The sequence below is a fragment of the Emiliania huxleyi genome (assembly GCF_000372725.1).
Source record: "Emiliania huxleyi CCMP1516 chromosome Unknown EMIHUscaffold_21, whole genome shotgun sequence".
Classification (NCBI taxonomy): domain Eukaryota; phylum Haptophyta; order Isochrysidales; family Noelaerhabdaceae; genus Emiliania; species Emiliania huxleyi.
The window spans coordinates 403,347-423,746 of record NW_005200507.1 but is presented as its reverse complement, the minus strand read 5'-3'; the positions used below and the strand labels follow the sequence as shown (position 1 = coordinate 423,746).

The 20,400-nt window shown below is 66.6% G+C and overlaps 6 protein-coding genes across 6 annotated transcripts; 3 read left to right on the top strand and 3 right to left on the bottom strand.

The window, feature by feature from the left end:
* Nucleotides 1-309: 309 nt before the first annotated feature.
* Nucleotides 310-1,646, bottom strand: EMIHUDRAFT_204278 (hypothetical protein; the record flags this gene model as incomplete). The annotated part of the gene is made up of 2 exons (XM_005780786.1): nt 310-558; nt 1,278-1,646. The coding sequence occupies 2 exons, from the start codon at nt 1,644-1,646 to the stop codon at nt 310-312; spliced, it is 618 nt and encodes a 205-aa protein (XP_005780843.1).
* Nucleotides 1,647-2,815: 1,169 nt separating this feature from the next.
* On the bottom strand, nt 2,816-3,893 carry EMIHUDRAFT_204277 (co-chaperone GrpE; the record flags this gene model as incomplete). Its single annotated transcript, XM_005780785.1, has 3 exons — nt 2,816-2,840; nt 2,983-3,121; nt 3,305-3,893. The coding sequence occupies 3 exons, from the start codon at nt 3,891-3,893 to the stop codon at nt 2,816-2,818; spliced, it is 753 nt and encodes a 250-aa protein (XP_005780842.1).
* A 1,456-nt stretch (nt 3,894-5,349) lies between these two features.
* EMIHUDRAFT_204276 (hypothetical protein) lies at nt 5,350-5,874 on the top strand (the record flags this gene model as incomplete). The annotated part of the gene is made up of 1 exon (XM_005780784.1): nt 5,350-5,874. One exon carries the CDS (start codon nt 5,350-5,352, stop codon nt 5,872-5,874), a length of 525 nt encoding a protein of 174 aa, XP_005780841.1.
* A 2,187-nt stretch (nt 5,875-8,061) lies between these two features.
* EMIHUDRAFT_449977 (hypothetical protein) lies at nt 8,062-11,906 on the top strand (the record flags this gene model as incomplete). Its single annotated transcript, XM_005780783.1, has 6 exons — nt 8,062-8,741; nt 8,895-9,369; nt 9,544-9,879; nt 10,278-11,038; nt 11,158-11,206; nt 11,280-11,906. The coding sequence occupies 6 exons, from the start codon at nt 8,062-8,064 to the stop codon at nt 11,904-11,906; spliced, it is 2,928 nt and encodes a 975-aa protein (XP_005780840.1).
* Nucleotides 11,907-12,494: 588 nt separating this feature from the next.
* BOS1 (Golgi SNAP receptor complex member 2) lies at nt 12,495-13,302 on the bottom strand (the record flags this gene model as incomplete). The annotated part of the gene is made up of 3 exons (XM_005780782.1): nt 12,495-12,719; nt 12,792-12,938; nt 13,009-13,302. The coding sequence occupies 3 exons, from the start codon at nt 13,300-13,302 to the stop codon at nt 12,495-12,497; spliced, it is 666 nt and encodes a 221-aa protein (XP_005780839.1).
* A 4,029-nt stretch (nt 13,303-17,331) lies between these two features.
* Nucleotides 17,332-20,328, top strand: EMIHUDRAFT_449976 (hypothetical protein; the record flags this gene model as incomplete). The annotated part of the gene is made up of 6 exons (XM_005780781.1): nt 17,332-17,345; nt 17,445-18,313; nt 18,458-18,736; nt 19,097-19,263; nt 19,597-19,800; nt 19,972-20,328. The coding sequence occupies 6 exons, from the start codon at nt 17,332-17,334 to the stop codon at nt 20,326-20,328; spliced, it is 1,890 nt and encodes a 629-aa protein (XP_005780838.1).
* Between the last annotated feature and the right edge of the window lie 72 nt (nt 20,329-20,400).

The following is a 20,400-nucleotide window of genomic DNA, read 5'->3' as shown; positions in this document are numbered from 1 at the left end:
CTGCGAATGTGGGGACTACATGATTACATGAAGGGTGGTGGGTGGAGGGGCCCGTCTGCAGAGCTAGGCGGCGCGGGCACCCCCCACTGGGGCCGAGGACAAGGAGGCCGTTTGCCGCGTGCTTGTTCTGCTTTGCTTGTTGATCCGTTGATACGCTTCTTGCGCGCCTGCTTGTTGATGTTTAGAATATTTCGCCGCAAACAAAAAACCGCTCAATAAAGTCACTCGGTCGGAGCGCCAGCCAACACCCATCACATGCACGAGAAAATAGCGAAGTCGGGTCGCGTAGCCGCGCGCGCTGGAGAGGCTCTACTTGGCGCCGAGCTCCTTAAAGTGCTTCTTGCAAGCGTCCTTCGACTTGCCCCCGCCCACCTTCTCCGCCACCTTCGCCCACCGGTTCGGCGTCGAGGCGTCAGTCGCCGCCGCCGCCTTCTTCAGCGCCGCCTCCTGCGCAGCGGTCCAGCCCGCCGCCCCAGGCGTGCCGGCGCCCGCCGGCTGGGGCTTGGCAGCGGCCGCCTGCTTCGGCGTCGGCGTCGGCTTCGCCTCCGTCTTCTGCTTCTTGGCGGAGGCAGCCGGGGTCACGGGCTGGCGCTTCTTGCTGGGCGGCGGCGGCGCCTCCTCCTCCTCCGACTCGTCGTCCTCCTCGTCCTCCTCGTCCTCCTCGTCGTCCTCGTCGTCGAGGTCGTCCTCCTCCTCGTCGTCGAGGTCGTCGAGGTCGTCGTCGTCGTCGTCGTCGCCCAGACCCTCCATGTCCATCCCCTCGATGAGCTGCTTGCGCTTCTGGGCCAGCTCCTCCTTGGTGAACTCCTCACTCTCCTCCTCGCTCTCGCCCTCCTCGCCCTCCTCGCCGCTCTCCTCCTCGCCGCTCTCCTCATCCTCCTCCTCGCCGCTCTCCTCCTCCTCATCCTCGCCGTCGTCACTGACCTCCTTGCCGTTGGCATCCAGCTCCACAATCCGCCGCTCCTCGCTCTCCTCCTCGCTCTCCTCCTCGCCGCTCTCCTCCTCGCCGCTCTCCTCCTCGCCCTCCTCCTCCTCGCCGCTCTCCTCGTCCTCGTCCTCCTCCATGGCCTCGCCCTGCGGCGCCGCGGCGGAGTCTCAGCCGCGGCCAGGCATGGGGTGAGGCGCTGGGGTGAGGGTCTCGGGGCGCTCAGACATCCAAGGAAGAGTTGGCCTTCATCGAGGGAGGATTGGTCCCTCGCTGAGGAATGAACTGCGAATGAAGTGCATCATCATCGCGCGCGCGGATAGCAGCCGGGCGGGCGGTGGGGTGGAGCGACCTGCATCCGCGCCATCTCCTCCTCCTCGCTGTCCATCTCGTCCTCGTCGTCGCTGTCGTCGTCCATCTCGTAGAAGCCAGTCAGGTGCACCGCGCACTTGCCCGTGAGGTGGAAGTTGACCTCCTCGTCGGGGCCGAAGCCCAGGTCGATTGCCCACTGCTCGCACTTGCCCGACGCGAGGTGGCACAGCACAAAGCGCTCGTTGGTGTCAGAGCCGACCGACACGGAGAGCACGCTCGGGTCGGCGCTGAGCTTTCCCGTGGGCGCGAGCGCCGCCTGCTTGAGCACCATGACCATCTCGCCCGGCTGCTTGCGCAGCGGGGTCGGCTTGGCGCCCGGCTTCACCTCGAGGCCCCAGAAGCCGCTCATTGTGTGTGGCCTCGTGGACTCCAAGCCTTGGCCGTGAGAGACGAGAAATACTGCATTTTTTCTTTTTTTCTTCACGCAGTAGGAGGCCCGTGCCTGCCCCCGTGCCGCCGGGTGCGACTTGCACTCTGGACCATTTGTGCGTGTGTCTTGCTCCCTGCTCCGTGTCGCGATGCGCTCCCCACTCCCGTTCCCCTGTGTGAGAGAGACTCGCTTTTCCCTCTCTGTGTGTCCCTGCCTGATCGTCCTTCCAAAATCCTACTCGTGCAGGTGGGTGGGGACCTTGTCCTCCTCCCACCCCTCGTTTGGTTGGGGCGGGTTTTCTTTCTTTCACGTGCAGTGGCTGCGTGAGAGGCGCCGTCGCAGCCATGCAGACGTGCTGCGTGCCGTGCGTGCGGCTGGCTGGCTGGCGCGCGCAGCCAACTGCTACATGTTGTGATGAGACCGCTCGAGTCGCAGAGAGCCATGTGACACGTGTGATGATTCCTGGCCAGAGTTGCCCCAACTCTCGTCACAGTTCCCGCCCTGAGCGAGGAGCTGCGGGAAGTTACTAGTTAGAGTACTGAACCGGAGGTGCCTCTCGAGGTGATACGTTATTTTTGATGTTTTGGGTCACGTGTGTCTCGAGAGAGAGAGATTTAGCAATACCAAACAACTCTAACACTCACACGTCATTTGGGGCCTGGAGCCCTGGCAAAATGATGTGCCCTGTTCACGCGCGCGCGAGACGTGCAGACAGGGTTGCCAGGTGAGAGCGAATGGCGCGGTTCACGCCTCGCACAACAGAGAGAGAGATGCGCTCTGCATGGTGGGTGGGACATAAAAGAGAGCGAGTACTTGGGCGAGTAGCCAGTAGGCCGTGCGGTCGACGCTGCCGCGCGCGACTTTGCGCGCGAGGCGGCGCAGCTTGAGAACTCTCGGGAACTATCACAACACACAACTCCTGCCTCTCAAAACTCGAAGTACGACAGAGTGGTGAGACTGAGAGAGGTGAGTGTGCGCACCGGCCAGGGCGTGTGCGGGCACATAGTCGTGGGCGCTACAAATATGGTCGCAACCGCGTAGATAGATTACGCCGAAAGGGAGAGTCGGGCCGAACACGTGTGATGACAGGCCACAGACGAAATGCACATGCCCTAGAGAGGCCGTGTCGCACAAGTAACGTACAGTATCTAGGTCGAGTGGGAGCGGATCAGCCTGCTCGCTCTCGTAGAACTGGAACATCTGTCAGCAACCCTGGCACCGCGACGACATGATTGAACGCGGGCAACGCTCTCCTTCAACACATTGCTGGACGGCTGTGGATCGCCACCACGTCCTTGGACGCGTCGCGTGGCACAGCACCGCCGCGAGCGGGCCTTGGGCGCAGTCCAACATTCTCTGTCGCGGCCTGTGCTCCCAAAGGAGCAACGCGTCGCAAGCGGTAGACCCCGGGTCCGTGTAAGGCAGGTTTCCCATCGAACGTCCGACCCACCACTCTGTAAGACAAGAGGATTGGAGTAAGTGTGTTGGTGTGGGGGGGGGGGGGGGGACGCGCGACGCGCCGTAGGCCACCCGTAGCGTCAGCGGCCCCATCCAGAACAAGCGTCGGCCGTGCAGCCGCCGCTTGAGAGGACCGGCGGCATCGCGGTCTCCGAGATAGCTGCCGCCCCGCCTCGCACCTCGCAGACCGCCGTCCAGCCCGCCTCGCTCGGGGGGCGTGTCCACATTGTAGAAGCGCGCGGTGAGGTTGAGCGCGCGCATGATGATAGGGTGACGTGGAGTCGCTGCAACGAAGGCGTTTAGGAACTGCACTGGCTCCCAAGATTGACGTACGGCTATGAAGGATGGATGCGAGGCACAGCCCACCCTCGCAGCTCCGAGCTCGCGAACGTCGATGTGAGGCACCACGTCATTGTCGAGGTAGTATCCGCCGTGTTCCGCGAGCTGCGCCAGCCGACACGCATCACTCTTGTACATGCCATTTCCCTCGTGGCGAATGGCCCGAGCAAGAGCAGCCGAGTGGACGCGAGAGATGCCGTCGAAACACATTCCGTCATCCCATGCGATGGCCTTCATCCCTCTCAGCAGCGGCGATCGCATCCTCTCCCTCGCGTACTGGGCTTGAACGGCGTTCGCACAGCCTGTCGTGTCGTTGGAGAGGAGGTTGCAACGTTCGTTTACGAGGAGGTGCTCCGGTATGGGGGACAGTCGAAGCTTGTGTCGGCGACGGCGCACGGCGGCGACCAAGAAGAGGATGAGGATGATCATGCACGCCCTAACGCCACAAGACCTGAGAAAAGAGCTAACCGCCGCCCCTAGCCCGGCCCTGGATGGGAGGTTGGATGACTGCACTCCAAGTGCTCCAAGAGAAAAGTAAGCCGAGAGTGGATCAAACTTTGCGGCAAATGACCGGAGTGGGAGTCAGAAGAGTGGTCCTTGCGGAGACTGAGCTCGATAAACTCGAGCGGCCGAACTACGGTCTATCTATCTATACGCTGCGAGGAAGGAGAGCGGAACCTGTCTGTCTGTTCCTTTTAACCCAACTCCATACACACAAATCCTAACAACAAACAGTAGAGGTGGCCGTTTGTGATTATTTCTTTTGCGAGGAGAGCGGAGAGCACGCCGAGAGGCGAGAAAGAGCCGCGAGAGCAAGGGATCGGCAGGCAACGGCGCCGTCGCGGAATGTAGGAATGAGGCCGAGGAGAGCGATGAGTCAGAGGATGAAGCGGCACCGGCAGGAGAGAGAACGACGAGAGTGGGAAGACCGCGAGGTGGCATATGAAGGTCGCTGCGACAATTGGGCGCCGGTTCTCGATGGCAGCCGTCCACACGACGAGATGAAGTGCGTGGCCGTGCGCGGCGCAGGGAGCCGTCGGTCGCGAGCTTCGCCATTCTGTGGCTGGTGGCAGTGGTGCGAGGTCCACGGCTTCCCGTGCCTTGTTCGTCGCGCGGCTTCTGTCTGCCCGCCTCCGGGCCAGTGCGATACATCGAGTCGGGGCTCGAGCTGCTGGGTGCGGGGCGCCCCCGTGGTGTGTCTATCTAGAGATGTGGCCGCGCGGCAGAGATGCCCGGAGTGCAGGAGCCACAGGTTTCGCGAGCACGACGCACGCGTGAGTGAGACTGAGAGAGACGAGAGATAGACAGCGACAGAGCGGGGAGTTGCGACATGCGAGCGGACGGACGCGGATGCTGCGGCCTGCGGGCGGAGGACACGCGCGCGAGCGGTGGGGTCGGCGTGGGGCGGGCGAGTAGAGGCACACGCACGCACTCTCGAGGTTTCTTGGAGCGGAGCCCCGGCGAGACCTCGAAAGAGCCTACCCAGTGGGTCCCTCGAGAGGGGTACCCTGGGTGGGCGGGGCCTCTACTCGCCAGGGCGGGGGGCGGGCGAGCGGGTGCAAATGAGAAATGTCTCTGTCGCCTGTGTGGTGATGCCTTTCCCTACCGGGCAGGATTAAGACCCCCCCTTTGGGTTGGATACCATACCACACCCCGGAAAAAGTTGGAACCCTGCGGGGGCGACCAAAGCTGGGTGGGAGCCGAACCACCTGTGGTTAGCGCGAAGGCAGCGAAGGAAGGGCCCGGAGTTGTGTTCGTAGCGCCTGGCCCGGCCCGGATGCATCCTCTCCTCCTCCTGACCACCAGCTCAGCTATCGTCGGTGGGTCCTCACCTCGCCTTCGCACCGCCGCCGTCTCTCCCGTGCTTCGCACCGCCGTCCCTCCCATGCTTCGTCGCACCGCACGGGCGCCAGCCCCGGTGGCGCTTGCCGACGACGGCGGCGGAGGCCTCCTCGCCACGCTCGAGTCCTTCCAGTCGAGCCACGCGCTTCTGATCTCCATCCTCGTGGCGATCGGCACTCGCTACATCATCAGCGAGGTTCGCTACCGGTTCGAGAAGCCGGTGATGGACGAGCTCGGCAATCGCGTGGCGACAGAGCTCAAGCCAGACACGGACCGGATCGACGGGCTGGCTTGGGCGAAGCTCGCGGGCTGCGTCGCTCTCGACTTGGCCGGCGACGCCTCGGAACTTGTTCCTGTCCTCGGCGAGCTCACCGACGTCGCGTTTGCGCCCGCAGAGGCGGGTCTCCTCTGGGCCCTCTTCAAGAGCCCTCTCGTGAGCGGCTTCGGCTTCCTGGAGGAGATCCTGCCTTTCACCGACGTGGTGCCGACCTTCTGTATCGGCTGGTGCCTCCAAAATCTCTGGCCGACAACGCCCATGGCGCGGCGGCTGGGGATCTCCAAGGCGTGAGCCGCTGATGCACGCGTTGGTCTTGCATATGTCTACTACACATGTCGATCCCAGTCACTACGTAAGAGGATGTCCATGGCTCGTTCCTATTCGACGCCTTGTGTCAGCGCGTTCTTGCTCATCTCAGATCTTGTGCATTTTCTTTATTCCGATTCCCGATTCGCCTGATTCGTGACGCCCTATCTCGCGCGGATACTTGATTTTCCACGGCGTGTAACAATCGTGTTCAAGCGGCCCTCCTGTGAGCTGGTACACCAAGAATATGGCTTACCCCTGCCAGGGGCCACACTGTGGCAAGCTGTGATGAGCGTGGTTTGGCTTGTGCAGCCCATACGGACGTGGTATATACACATATATGCGGCCACGTGTCGGCCGGTTCGGGGCACGAATTCCGGATTTTTCCACGGCCTAACAATCGTTGCTGTAGTGGCGCCAATGGCCGCCTCCCGTCGCGCCATTGGCACCCTAGCCAGCAGTAGCACCGGAGGCAACACCACCAAGCCCACAAGTCACAAGAGTGACGGAGATGCTTGCCACGAGCACCGTGACGCCCGACCCTGTGAGCACCGTGGGCGTATATACGGCTGCATACGGTGAGATGATGCACAGCATGGCCAGACGAGGGATGCAAGGCTCGCCAGCTGTATGTTAGTGAGGTATATGGATGTGATCAACATGTGTGCGTCAAAGGTACGCGCAGCAGCGCATGTAGCCGCTGATATCGAAGACAGCGCAAACAGGTCTTTTTGCGCCACGCACCCGATGGCCATGCTGGTCCAACTGCGTGCACAGGAATGCTATCAGCGCGTCTCCGCCATAACTGGACATGGCAATGAAGCAGCTGAGACGTGATAACACCGGTGCTGGGCCAAGGAGGTGCCGCTCACCGCCGATTGTTACGACTGTCGTCGAAGGCGAGCGGCGGTCGCCAGGCAGCAGCTCGTGGCGATCGTCGATCCGCGAGCTGCCAAGCTTGTCACAGGCCGGCACTGGATCGAGGACGATGGCGCCGCGCGGCGGGAGGCAACGGAGAAAGGCATTGTGGAGCGGCGAGGCGATTGTTACGAATTTCGAGGCGCGGAAAAATCCGACCGTGCAAAATCAAGTATTCGCGAGGCTCTGCTGGACAAACCCTCTTGTGTGCTGCATCTTAAGCCGTATGGCGCACGGGCCGCGTCACGGGGTCGTGGGTTTGATTTTTAGAGAGGCGCCCACTCCCGAGGCGCACCCGCGGCTGGCGGAGGCGCGAGTGGGAAGGGCGCGACTCTGTCAAGACGCTCAAGGGTTCCCCCGAAAGCACACACACACACACACACACACACACAGAGAGAGAGAGAGAGAGAGAGAGAGAGAGAGAGAGAGAGATAAGGAGCGAGAGAGTGAGTGAGTTAGAGAGATCGCCGAAATGTGTCGTAAAAGGGTTAAGAGAGAGAGAGAGAGAGAGAGAGAGAGAGAGAGAGAGAGAGAGAGAGAGAGAGAGAGAGAGAGAGAGCGAGCGAGCGAGCGAGCGAGCGAGCGAGCGAGCGAGCGAGCGAGCGAGAGAGAGAGAGTGAGAGTGAGAGAGAGAGAGAGGGGGGGGAGGTAGCGGGCTCTGACGTATGAATGGCGAGGAGTGGTGTGGCACGGCGCACGGTGGGAGGAGGAGGATCCCAAGGAAGTTGATCCCAAGGAAGTTGCTCAGAACGGCGGAACTTTCATAGTAATACAGCAAGTGAAGTCGAGTATGATACTCCATGACAGCCGATACCGCGCACAGCAGTTCTCTTTTGGCACGCTTGTGGAGCTCACACACCTATTGTGCGCTCGCAGTAGCGATTGTTTTGTTTTTGCGATTGGTCGAAAGAAAGAAAGAAAACAGAGAAGCCAAGGCAGAAAAGAAAAGAAAGAAAACAGACAACCCAAGGAGGGTTAGAAAGAAAGAAAGAAAACAGACAACCCAAGGGAGGGATGGGAGGACGGCACGCCGCCACCACACAGGGATTTTAACCGCCTCTTCCTATCTCTCTTCGCAGTCTCTCGCCGATTCTCGCTGCAACCTTCGTGCCACCTCGCCAAGGAGGGTTGGTATTGGCACGACAGTTAGCGGAAATTCTAAATAGAGGCACAAACAGCTCGCGGGCGCCGCTGGCGGGCCCCTTGCGCGGCTCACGCTCGAGGCCGTTTGTGCGCTCTTAGCTCGGCCGCCGAATGGCCGAGTTCGTCATCGCGCGCTACGACGAGCCGCTCGGCTGGCTCTCTGAGCTCGAGCCGGCGGCGGTCACCGTCTACAACAAGGGCGACGGCCCGTGCGGCGGCGGCGGCGCTCGCTTTGCCGAGGTGCGCTGCCCCAATGTGGGCCGCGAGGGCGAGGCGTACCTGCGCCACATCCTCGACCGCTACGAGAGCCTGCCGACCGTCACGGTCTTTGCGCAGGCCGACATCACCGACCACCTCGCCGCCTGGACCGCCTTCGGAACCCGGTGGGGCGGCGCCCGCTTCCGCACCAAGGGCGACTTTTTGCGCCACCTCGCCGCGCAGGCCGCCGCAGAGGGCATTTCCGAGCCGACCGAGGTGTTTCCGTGCGACACTTCGGACCACAACTGGCGCCTCGACTGGAACCGCGACCACCTCGGCCGGGAGGGCGAGTGGTTCATGGCAGACAGCTACCGGGGAGGGCGGCGGCGTGCCTTTGTCGACTGGTTTGAGGCGCACGTCGCCGCCCCTCCCGCGGCGGGCGACTTTTCCGTCTGCTCGTGCGGCATCTTTGCCGTGCGGCGCGACCGGATCCTCGCGAGGCCGCGAGCGTACTACGAGGCGCTGCGCTCCGAGGTGGGGTGGCATCCTGACCCGGCCGAGGGCCACTTCCTCGAGCGGGCGTGGTGGTACGTGTTTGGAGGGGGCGCCGGCGCCGAGGCGTGCGCGGAGGCCTCGGCCGCGCGCACGACGGAGGGCGACCCCGCGCCCGCCTCCGCGCCGCCGCCGCGCTGCCGGCTGCGCGCGGCCCCGCCGGCCGAGCACGCCTCGCTTCCCGCAGTGTACAGCGCGAGCGGGCCGCCGCCACCGCACCTCGAGGCGGTGCTGCGCGTGGCCGGCTCGCTGCAGCCCGTCCTCCTGCTCGGCGACCGGGCCAGCGTGCGGCTCGCCGCGCTGCCAAACGTGCGGTTTGTCGACGCGGCGCCGCTGCGCGCGGCGACGTCGCACCTGCGTGCCCACTACCTCGCGGCGTGCGCGGCGCCGGACCGGGCGGAGTGGGCGCGGCTCGACCGGCTCTTCACACTCGGCAGGCTCCTCTCCGGGAGGCGAGCGTGCGGCGGGCTGCTCGAGCCGCTCGAGCCGCCGCCTCGCGCGGCGCTCGCGCTCGACGACACGTGCGTCCTCCTCCGCCCGCTCTCCTCCTCCGCCGCCGCCTTCCTCCCGCCCGACGGGCGGTGCGCCTCCTCGGCCGACCTCGGAGCGGCGCTCTGCAGCTCCCGGTTCTGCGAGGCGCTCGAGCGGCGCTTCGAGGAGGCGGAGGAGGTTGGCGCGGAGTGGCTCGCCGCTACGCTTAGCGCGCTCGGCGCCGCCGACCCGACGGAGCCCGCCGCGCCGCCGCCGCCCGCGGAGGCGCCGCCGACCGCCTGCAGCGGCGCGGGGCAAACCTCCGGGACGGAGGGCGCGGCCTCGCCGCCGCTCGCGGTGCTCCTCCTCGAGGGCGGCGTCCCAACCCCGCGCTCGGGTGGCGAGCGGGCGGCGGGCGGGCCCTCGTACCCCTCGTACGAGCGCGGCGACGACGGGCTCGTGCGGTTTGTGCAGCGGGGCGGGCGCAACTTTGCGCTCGACCTGCCCAGCGGCGGGCTGGTGGAGCCCGCCTGCGTGCGGTTCGGCTCGTGCGGCAGCGGGGCGCTGCGGCTGCCGTGGCTGCGGGAGCGGCTCGCCCTCCCGCCCCTCCTGCTCGACCGGGCGAGGGAAATTGAGCACCGCCGCGCAGCAGAGCAGCCGCGCCCTCGCGCGCAACACCAACACGACGCGGCAGCGGACGCAGTCGGGGTGGGGTGAGTGGGCGCGGAGCGAGTGAGTGAGCGAGTCGGCGGCGGTGCGGTGAGTGAGTGAGTGAGGAGGAGGAGGAGGAGGGGGCGGTGTGTGAGACACAGGTCGTACCTGGGAGCACTTGAAGAGTGGATTCGAATCGGAGCAGGAGGAAGAGCACGCGCATGAGCCTTGGAGCACTTGGAGTGCAGTCGGCAACCTCACATCCAGGGCCGGGGAGCTAAGAAGCGCACCCAGCGAGCCCTCGTTTTCTTGTCTGACCGCCTCACATCCCAGGGCCCTGGCGAGTAGAGGCACACGCACGCACTCTCGAGGTCTCTTGGAGCAGAGCCGCGGCGAGCCCTCGAGAGCCTCGGAGGGGTACCCTGGGTGGGCGGGGCCTCTACTCGCCAGCCCAGGGCCGGCCGCCGACGATGGAGGACGACTCGGACCTGTTTGACCCTCCACGGCGCATCACCTTCTCGTTCGACTCCTCTGGCTGGCTCTACACGTACCACCTCGGCGTGGCGCATTACCTCCAGCAGGCACTGCTCGGCGGCAGCGGCGGCGGCGGCGGCCCGTCCTCCGACTTCGCCTTTTCGGGCTCCTCTGGCGGCGCGCTGGTGGCGGGCGCGCTGGCGACCGGGATCGACATCCACGCCCTCGCCTCGTTTGTCATCTCCTGCCACGGCGAGTGCCAGTACAACCCGTGGAGGATGTTTCCGTGCACGGACCGCGCCCTGCAGCGCTTCGTCGGGCAGGCGGCTCACAAGCGCGCCAACGGGCGGCTGCGCGTGCTGCTAACGCGCATTCAGCTGTGGACCCTCAAGCCGGCGGTGCGGCCCGAGACGGTCTCCGCCTTTGGCTCGACGCAGCACCTCAAGCAAGTGCTGCGCGCCTCGTGCCACATCCCCTTCCTGGCGGGCCCGCTGCCATACCACGTGCCGCGCCAGGACGCGCCGGACGGGAGCATGCTGCACGCGGGCGGCGACTTTATTGACGGGCTCTACTGGCCGTCCGTGCTCTTCATGTGGCGACAGTTTGACCGCGCCGACACCCTCGTGCGCGTCTCTGGGATCGGAAACCCGCTCGCCGCCATCCGGCCGCCGCTGCCGGTGCCGCTGCACTGGGTCGTGCTGCCGCCGCCGCCAGAGACGCTCTGGAAGCTCTTCGCGTGCGGGTACCCTGCACACACCGTCCCCGCGCGCCGGCTCCGCCGCCTCGCCGTCCGTCCTCGCCTCCGCGCCTGCCCGCGCCCCCTCGCCGCGCCGCGCCACGCCGCGCCTCCCCGCGCCGCAGGTACCACGACGCGGCCCAGTGGCTCGCGGAGCACACGGAGGAGGGCGAGGCGCTGCCGCTCGCCGCGGGCGCGGGGGGGCTGGTGCGGCGGCGGGGGGTGACACCGCATCAAACTCGAATAGGCCGAGCTGCTCGCCGAGGAGGAGGCGCCGCCCTCGCCCGGATCGCACTCGGGCCTGCCCGGCTTGCGCCGCCGCTCCTCGCGCCAGCCGCTGCCGCAGCTCGGCGCGGCGGCGGCGCACGGTCTGCCCGCCGGCGCGCTTCCGCCGCCGCCTGCGCCGAGCCGCGAGGAGATGCGTTGGCTTCTGCTGCGCGGGTGGGCGCACCTGCTGCTGCTGACGCTGCTCTTTCCGCTGGCGGTGCCGTACATCGCCTTCCTCGAGACGAGACGCCGCAAGACGGAGGGCGACGAGCGGCCGCTGCGCGACGTCGTCTTCTACCGCGCGCTGCACTCGCTGCAGGCGGCCGCCTTCTTCGCGCTCTGGCCGCTCCTGCTCGGCGCGACGCTGCTGCGCTACTTCTTCTGCCTCTCGCGCCAGCCCGACCGGCGCCGGCAAACCTACTTCGACGGGTCCTCCTCCTCCCTCTCGTCGCTCGTGGACGAGAGCGGCTCGCTCCGCGCCTCCTTCCAGCGCACGCCAAGCGGCGAGTACCAGCGCTCCGGCGCGAGAGGGACGAGCCCGCGCGCCTCGCCCGCCCCGCGCGTGTGCACGAGGGGCGAGGCCGCGAAGGCCGCGAACCGCCTCTGAGGGGCGCCCCAGAGCCCGCCCTCCCAGGGGCCACGGCAGAGGGCGGCACAGGCGTGAGCCTCGGTGCCGCTACTGCTGAAAGCCACAGTATCGTCTCAAGCATGGCGCCGACCGCAAAACGGTCGATGCAAGGGTGCGTACTCCCCTGGCCCAGCCCCGAGCGATGACACACGCAATGCGCGGTCCTCCCTAAGCATCCTGGCACATCCTCCCATGAGAGCCATGTTGTCTCTAAGTCTGTGGCATGGAAGTGGCTCTTACCACGTACATTCCCGATTTCGCAAGAGGGAGCACGCGCATACGGCGCGCCGCGGCGCGCACAGGCGCCGCGCGGGCCGCGGCCGCGGGCGCGGGCCTCTCTCGAGAGCGGAGAGGGTCGTCCGGGCGCGCTGACGGGCGCGCTCTCTCTTCTCGCGTCGCGCGCGGCCCCGCCCGCCCGGCCCCGTCTCTCTATGCGTGCAATTTGAAATACGGCGCGCGGCATGGGTCGCACTCACTCGCATCCGCGCACACTCTCGTAACACTTTATAAGATCACACTGGTCACTGCGCTGGCCGGGCGTATGGCCACGCCCGCCACGGTGTTCCGTCACTCCGCCTCTGCCTCCGCGGGCCGTCGCAAATGCACAAAGACAAACCAGAGCAGCCAGAGGGTGAGCAGCATGCCTCCGTACACGATCGCCTTGTCGACGAGCTGTCTCCGCTCGATGACGCGCATCACCGAGTTGGAGACCCCGAGCGTGTTTGCCAAGTCGAGCACCTTGCGCTCGATGCCCTTGAGCGCAGAGCGCTGCTGGCCAAGCGCCTCGAGCACCTGCGCGCACCCGCCGCGGGGTGGTCTCGGCGCCGCTGGGCCAGGCGGAGGCGGGGAGGGAGCGCCACGCACCGCGTAGCCATTCCCGATGAAGGCGTCGAGCTGCGAGTCCGCCTCGCGGATCCGCTTCGACTCATCGAGCAGACCGTCCATCGCGATGGCGTGCTGATCGCCACCGTTGTGGCGCCGCCGCTCAAACAGCGCGTCGCGCTCCTCCGCCTGCGGCGAAAGCGTGCGTCCTCATCGGGCGTGATTGGCGCCACCGGCGGCGGGCGCTGGGCGAGAGCACTGCTGCCTCGCGCTGCTGCTGCCGCGCGCTGGAGGTAAAGCGAGTGAGGGCCGCGCGCTGGCTCCGCGACTCCTCCTGCAGCTCCACGATCTTCCTCCGCCAGATGGTCGAGTTGCGCTCGCCTGGCAGCAGCCGCTCGAGTTCGTGCAGCTCCCGAGCGAGCGCGTTGAGGTTCTGCGATATCTGCAGCTGCAGATCGAGCGAGACGTTGCGGCCAGTCTCCAGCTGCTCGAGGTCGCGGTGCACCGCCAGCACGATCTTGCGCGCCGCGGCGTGGTGCGCCTCAAGCAGCATCTTTTGCGTATTTCTTCTCTATTTCTCTTCATTTTTCTTTTCGCCGAATCAATCTTCACCTTGGAGTGCACCTTGGAGTGCTGGGGGGGGCGACAGGGAGGACGTGGCCCTGAGTTATGTGTACGCCAACTCAGGGTGTGTGGCGGCGACGCTGGCTGTGTGTGTGTCCTGTCTGTGAGCTTGTTTGTGTCTGTGTGTCGCTCGATCGAGCGTGTCGTCATCATCTGAGAGAGAGATCTCGCGTCCACCCATACCGCGCTGGTGTCCAGTCCGAGCCTGACTGCTCTTCAGACTTCACCTCCCTATATACATACATACAAGCCACGCAAGCCGAGGGCAGACAAAGGGGTGCCGAGAGGCCCGCGAGCCCTCAAAGGCACAAAGGCATACCAGATCGGGCACCTCAGTCTACTGCGGTTTCGGCACGGGCACGAGAGGCAAGTGTCACAGCGGACCCTCGACGCGGTGCGCGAGGCGCAGGGAGCCGGGGTCGAGCCGTGGAACACGGCAGAGCACGACAAGGCAGTCCACGGCCCAACGCCCGAAGGCGGGACGACGAACCCGATGGAGAGCGAGCCGCCAGTGAGTGAGACGTACGACGACGAGGGAGACGACGAGAAAGACGAGAACGCCTCGGCGGACGACGAAATGGCCTTTATCGACGATGCGTTCTTCGAGCTCCCCGACGCAGCAACGGAGGAAGGGGCGGAGGGCGGGGGGAGCCAGAGTCAGTACAGCCAACAGAGTCAGGGGAAAGAGAGCGAGGGGAGCCAGAGCAGCCAAGGCAGCCACAACAGCGCCTCGAGGAGGAGACAATCGAGCCACAATCGCCGCTCGGCGCGACGATTCATGGACCGACTGAGGCTCGAGCTGCTTCTCGGGCACAGGGGGACCGAAACTAGTCAAGCCCGCGCCGGCCAAGACAACGACGACAGCGACGAGAGCGCAAGGAGCGACGACGAGGAGACACCCGACCGTGCAGCAGAGCCAGGACCGAGCGAGCAACCACCCAAAACGGGCCATCCGAACGATGGCAGCCAGGCAGACGACGAATTTACAGTCATGGACGTAGACGAGGAACAGCCAGAGCACGAGGCGTCCCAGCCGCCGAGGAAGCGGGGGCGATTCGAGAACGAACGTAGCGATTCGACGAGTCAGGGAGAGGGGGCGAGCCAACAGCACACAGAGGACGGGGGGCCGGTGACGTACGGGGAGGAGCGCGCACGCACTGCAGGGGACGAAAGGCACGAAGGCGCCCCCCCGCCGGGGTGGGTGCGAGGAGGCGAGACGCGGGGGGCACAGCTTGGACAGCAGGCGCGCAAGAGACAGAAAGCCAGGGAACAAAGAGGAGGCAAGTAGGGGGGGTGGCTCGTAACTGAGGTTCGCCTTCAGAGACAGCCGCCTCCCCATGTGGTGATTGTTGTTCATAACGATATCCCTACAACCACGATCGATGCGAGGACGCAAGTCCACCAAACTCGGCCATTCCAACGGCCAGACCGCTCGCTTAAGGCTGATTGGCTAGACGAGCGGTCTACCTCCGACAGGGCGGTCCGACAGCGCGTGGATCCGGCCCGCCCCGGCGGGTTACGGTTTAGCGCGCCGACAGACCGCCCTCTCCATCACCCTCGCCCAGGGATCGACAATGCTGTCTTAAGGTCCGACAGGTTCGGCACCGGGCACCGCCTCGGTATACAAAATGCGCCTGCGGGCGGACCCTTACAGATCACAGATCACATACATACATCATACGTCGATCTGCATGTGCAGCCTAGAGTGGCCTTTACTCGAGTATACGTTTTTCTCGCCCAGTACTATCTATATTTTTCCCGTATTTGGAGCACTTGGAGTATTCTTTCCGTATTCTTGTCCCAACAGGGTCTATATTCTTTCTCGAATAAGAATACAGCTCCAAATCGGGCCTATATTCTCAAATATTCTTTATATTCCCGCGGAAAATTGCTGAAAATCGCTTCGAAAAAGAATATAGAATCGCAAGAATAATGTATAAAGGCCAAAGCCTGAGAACACAAACCCCTCCCTCTCTCTCCCTTTTTCTCCCAGGAAGCTCAAAGTACGTAATGCACAACAACATACCTCAACGTACATGTAGAGAGAGAGCGCGTAGGACCCTTAGAGCCCCTTAGGGGCCTAGAGAACACAACCCCTTCTCCCTTTTCTCCCAGTGAGCTGAAAGTACGAACGTTCATGTCATGTGACACCTCTCCTGACACGGCCGCGTCTAAGTTCCGCCAGCGCGCGCGATTGCCGACGACGCCGCGCCGGCCCTCCCGCGGCGCCAGGGCCACTTGTGGTGGCAAGCAGCGTCCTGACTGTTCGACCCGTCTCGACGCGGATGCGGGCGATCCGGCTCCGCACCGATCGCGTGATTCCCGCAGCATCGGCCGCATGGTTTTCTGGCAACGTCAGCAGCGCCCTGCGCCGATTCAGTGCCTGCGTTCCTCTGGGAGGCGTCCTCATAAGTATGACCAACAACTATCGCGCTCCGCTGTCGGAGGTGGCCCTTTCTCACATCACGAGGGCCGACTGCTTGACGCATCGGTTTGTCAGCTTATGCTGGGGATTGGAGGCACGACGCCGTCGCTGGCGCATCCCGGGGACATGCGTCTACGCTCCTGATGTGCCAGGGACCGCGTATGGGCACCCCTACTTCCACGAAGCAGCGCTGCCCTTCTCCCTCCAGGCCACCTTGTGCTAGACTGCGAGGCAGGCCCTTGCATGGCTGTAGGTGACGTGGGCAAAATGGGAGCTTGCTCTGTTGGCGATGCGAGACGGCCGGGCGAGAATCGCCCTGTTTGTCGACGCCGACGTCCTGTGCGGATCTCTGACTGTTGGCACCGGCTGCACCATCGCCTTCCAACATTCATTGCCGCCCGCCTTAGGATCTTATCCAACCCGTTCGCCGCCTTCCTGCCCGGCCAGCGCCTTGCCCGGCTCCTCGACGAGCACGACCTGCTCTTTCAAAGCGAATGGTCGCCGCCCACCCCTTTGGATCCATGCCGGCCTGTTGGAGCGGGAGCGAATTCGGGTGATACAGCATCCAACCAAGCCTTGAGCTGTTTTTCCCCAGCCGACCTGTCGACCTGTCCTTCTAGGCCAGTTTATCGCCACCAGCGTCGGGGCGGTCGAGGCGGCATGGGCTAATAAGCCCTCAAATTTCAGCACAGTGAAATCGCTCGAACAAGATCTGGTGAAGAAAGCGGTCCGCAGAGGCGGATTTCGCCTTGGGGTGCTGCCGCCGGTGCGTTTTACCACACCGGTGCGCGCGTGCCCTTTCTCGAGCGCCGTCGCGTTTGATGTGTGGCGGCTGCGTACGTAGGCGTTCGCCTCGGCCTGTTGGTTTCCTTTTGTGTGGACAAAGCCGGCGGCCAAGGCTTATTGGAACGCAACCAGATTCAACGTGAACTCGCCTGCAGCGAGCCCTGGGATGGCCAACAACTGGCGAGAGCGCGAAGTGTGGGTTCCACGGATGGCAAAGGAGGCCCGAGGCACCTGATCTTCTGCTCGCGTTTAGGTGCACCGTGGCCACTTTTCACGCAAACTGCGCGTCTGACAAGAGGAGGCGTCTCGAGCTGGTGAGTGCAGTCGAAGAGACACCACGATCGACGACAGAACCCGAATCTGTCGTCTCTCCTTTCCCCTCACCCTTCTGCGCCCCTTCTACTTCCTATTCTCCGGGCAGGTGTCGCGGCGGACGGCGCATTGCAAGCCTCTGACTCCAGTGGCGTCCCCGTGCGCCGAACTGCCCGAACGAAGGGCGGCGGGCAGGGTGCTCGCCGGTGGAGGCCAGCAGCCGTTAAAGGGTTCGCCGTGAGTTGGGAGGATGGAGCACTCGAGATGGAGACCTGAGACTGCGTTTCGCACTTGGTGTGTGTGCCAGTCCGCGCCAGTCCGCGCCCTTGTCGTGCCAGTGTGCTGTGAGAGACGCTCACACTTGGAGCACTTGGAGTGCAGTCGGTAACCTCACATCCAGGGCCGAGGAGCTAAGAAGCGCACCCAGCGGGCCGGATGATCGGTATCGGGTTGCGGGCAAGAGAGCCCTAGCCCCGGGGGTGCGCGTTCGCAGGGAAAGGGCCTTAAAGTAAAACGGCGCGGGAATTCTTTTTCATCGCGGCAGCCAGGCCCAAGGCGGTGGACAACGCCAGCATGAACGCCGATGGCTGGCTGACGACGAGTGGCGCGGTCCCGCTCGAGGACGTCGTCTTCGCCGCCACGCAGGCCGTGCAGGGCGGGCTGCTCGAGCTCGCAAAGCACCTCGGAGGCCGCATGACAGAGTCGCAGCGGCGCGATGCTATCCGCAGCTACCTCGGCGAGGCCCGCGGCACGCTTGAACGGCTGCTGATGCTTGTGCGCTGGGCACTGGGCTCGCACGCGCACACATCCGGCCTCTCTGGTGCGCTCGCCGCCTCGCTCGAGCGGCAGGATGCGATGAGGCGTGCGGCCGACGACCTGTTCCACCTGCACCGCACCATGCCGCTCGGCGTCGTGCCGCAGCACGATGTCCTCGCCGCCGTCGACATCCTCTCCTCCGGGACCTTCTCGCAGCTCCCCCGTGCGCTGCGCGCTCCCGTGCCCGAGGAGGCGGCCTCGCGCCGGCAGGCGAGCCGTGCGCTGCGCTGGCTGCGCGGTGAGCTGCGGCGCAAGAGGCAGCACTGGCGGCTTCCGGAAGGGGTGCAGGTGGCTGCCCTGCGCGGCTCGGTCCGCTGCCTCGTCCCTGGCGAGTACGTGCTCGCCCTCACCGCCGAGGACGGCGCTGGGGCGCCGTGGCGCCTCGTGAGGCTGCGGCTGCTCGCAGGCTCCCCCTCGCCTCGCAGCCCGGACCACGGCGCCGCGACGGTGCGCGAGTGGCGGCGGCTGTGGCGCGAGGCGGCGAGCGTGCTCGAGACGCGGCCAGCGCAGCCCCTCCTCCGCCTCCACCCTCCGCTGCACGCGGCCTGCGCGCAGCTCGCCCTCGCACGCCTCCACGCGGAGGCCGTCTCGCTCGCGCGCGGTGCGGCCGCCCCACCGTGCGGCCCCACCACCGTGCACGAGACCCACCCCGCCCCCCTCCCGCCCCCACCCCTCCCGCCGCCCCTCCCGCCACCAACGCCTGCCCCCCACCGCCGCTTGCCCCGGCCCCTCTGCGCCGGCGCAGGCGCCGCTTGGGCGGGACGGCTCCACGCGACGCAAAAGCTGAGCCCCACCGGAGCCGTCCTCGCCCTCACCCTCGAGTATGCCTTCGCGGCGTCGCACCCGTTTGGGGGCGGAGGCGGAGCGGGAGGAGGGGCGGCAGGCCCCGCGGGCGGCATGCTCGGCCGCTCGTCGCTCGTGCTGCGGCCTGCCTCCGAGTGCGGCCTCGAGATGAGCCACCGCCCTCCGCTCGGCGCCGCTCTCGCCCCGGCGGACGCCTCCGCCCAGCCGCGAGGCACATGGGGTGTGATACATGGGGCAGACGCCTCCGCCCAGCCGCGCCCCGCCCAGCCGCGCCCTGCCCCGCCGCACGCGCCGGCGGACGAGTGGGAGCCGCTCCCCCTCGAGCCCGCCCCCGCAGCGGAGCCCCTCCTCTCCTCCGCGGTCCGGCGGAGGAGCGCCGCCTCCCTCGCCGCCCTCGCCCGCCGCCTGCCGCCGCAAGACGCGAGGGCCGCCTCCGCCTCCGACGCCTCCGACGCCGCCGCGCCCGTGCCGCTGCTCCGGCTCGGCGCCGACGTCGCGGCCGTGCACAGCCTCGCGGGCGGCGCCGCCACCCTCCTCGGGCCCGGCGCCGCAGCGCTCGGAGCGGCCCTCTCCGCCGGAGGCCAGGCGAGCGGAGGAGGCGTGCGGGCAGGCGGAGGCGGCCAGCTGGCGATTGCTGCGCGCCTCGCGGCGGCGCGCACTGGCGTCGCCGCCGCCGCTAGGGCGCTCGGCTTGCAGCCGCTCGAGGGAGCGGCTCCGCGGCTGCCGGCGCCCGAGGCGAGGCGTGGCGTGTGCGAGCTGTGGAGCTGCTTGCCCGGCCTCGAGGACAGCCTCCTCCTCTCGCGCCTCTCTCCGGCCCTCTGTCCGGCCGGCGCCGCGCACGCGGGCGGGGTGGGAGGCGGGGAGGGGGAGGGGTGCGGGGTCTGCGTGCAGCACCTCCTCGTCCGGCTCGTCCGGCTCGAGCCGGCGGCCGGCGCAGCGGCCGGGGCCGAGCACGCTGCGGCGGGCCTGCGCAGCCTGCTGCCGCGAGCAGCCGCCGAGGTGACGCCTCTCCCCGAGGTGATGCCTCTCCCCGGCAAGGCAGCTGGCGGGGGAGGAGGGGCAGCTGGCCCGCCGCCGCAGGTCTGGGCACGGGAGGGGGAGGGCGAGGCGGGCGAGCTGCCTCGCATCGCGCGCGACTTGCGCGCCGCCCTCGCCGCCGCGCTGCGCCTCGCTCGCCGCCGGCTCCTCTCGGAGGAGCTCTCTGCCAACGGGCTGCGGCACGAGGCCCGCGGGGACGAGATCGCGCTCTCGCCCCTCCGCGCAGAGGCGTGCGAGGCGGAGGCCGTCGCGGCGGGCGGGGCCGCCTCGCCGCTCGCGCCGCGCCTCCGCCTCCTCCCTTCCGGCGGCTGGGAGGCGCACCTCCCTGCAGAGGCGCTCGGAGGCTTGCCCGGGCCGGCGGCGTCGGGGGCGGCGGTCGCGGCGCGGGGCGAGACAGTGGCGCTGCTGTACGCGGAGGCGGGGCGCGGCGCGGCCCTCCGCCTCCTCTCCGACCTGCGCGCCGTCTCGCTCGTGCGAGAGCTGCTCCGCCGCTTCGAGACGCACCGCGCCGCAGGGGCGGCCGGCACCGCCGGCGCGAGCGTGGCGTCGGCCTCGTGCGCCGCCGTGGAGCTGCGTTTGGGCGGCGGCACGCGGCTGCGGGTGGCTTGCGCCGCCGAGCCTGCCGCGCCGGGAGGGAACGGCTGCCGAGCCGCGCCGCGCATCGAGGTGTCGGTCAACGGCGCGCCCCCGACCGGGTCGAGGCTGCTGGCGGCGGCCGCGGAGCTGCACCGCACGGCCTCGCTCTACTCGCTTGTGGTGGAGCTCGTGTCCTGACACACGGGTCACGGCTCACGGGGGCGCGGTCCCTTTGTGGCATGGTGTTTGTGGTCGGGTCAGAGAGAAGAG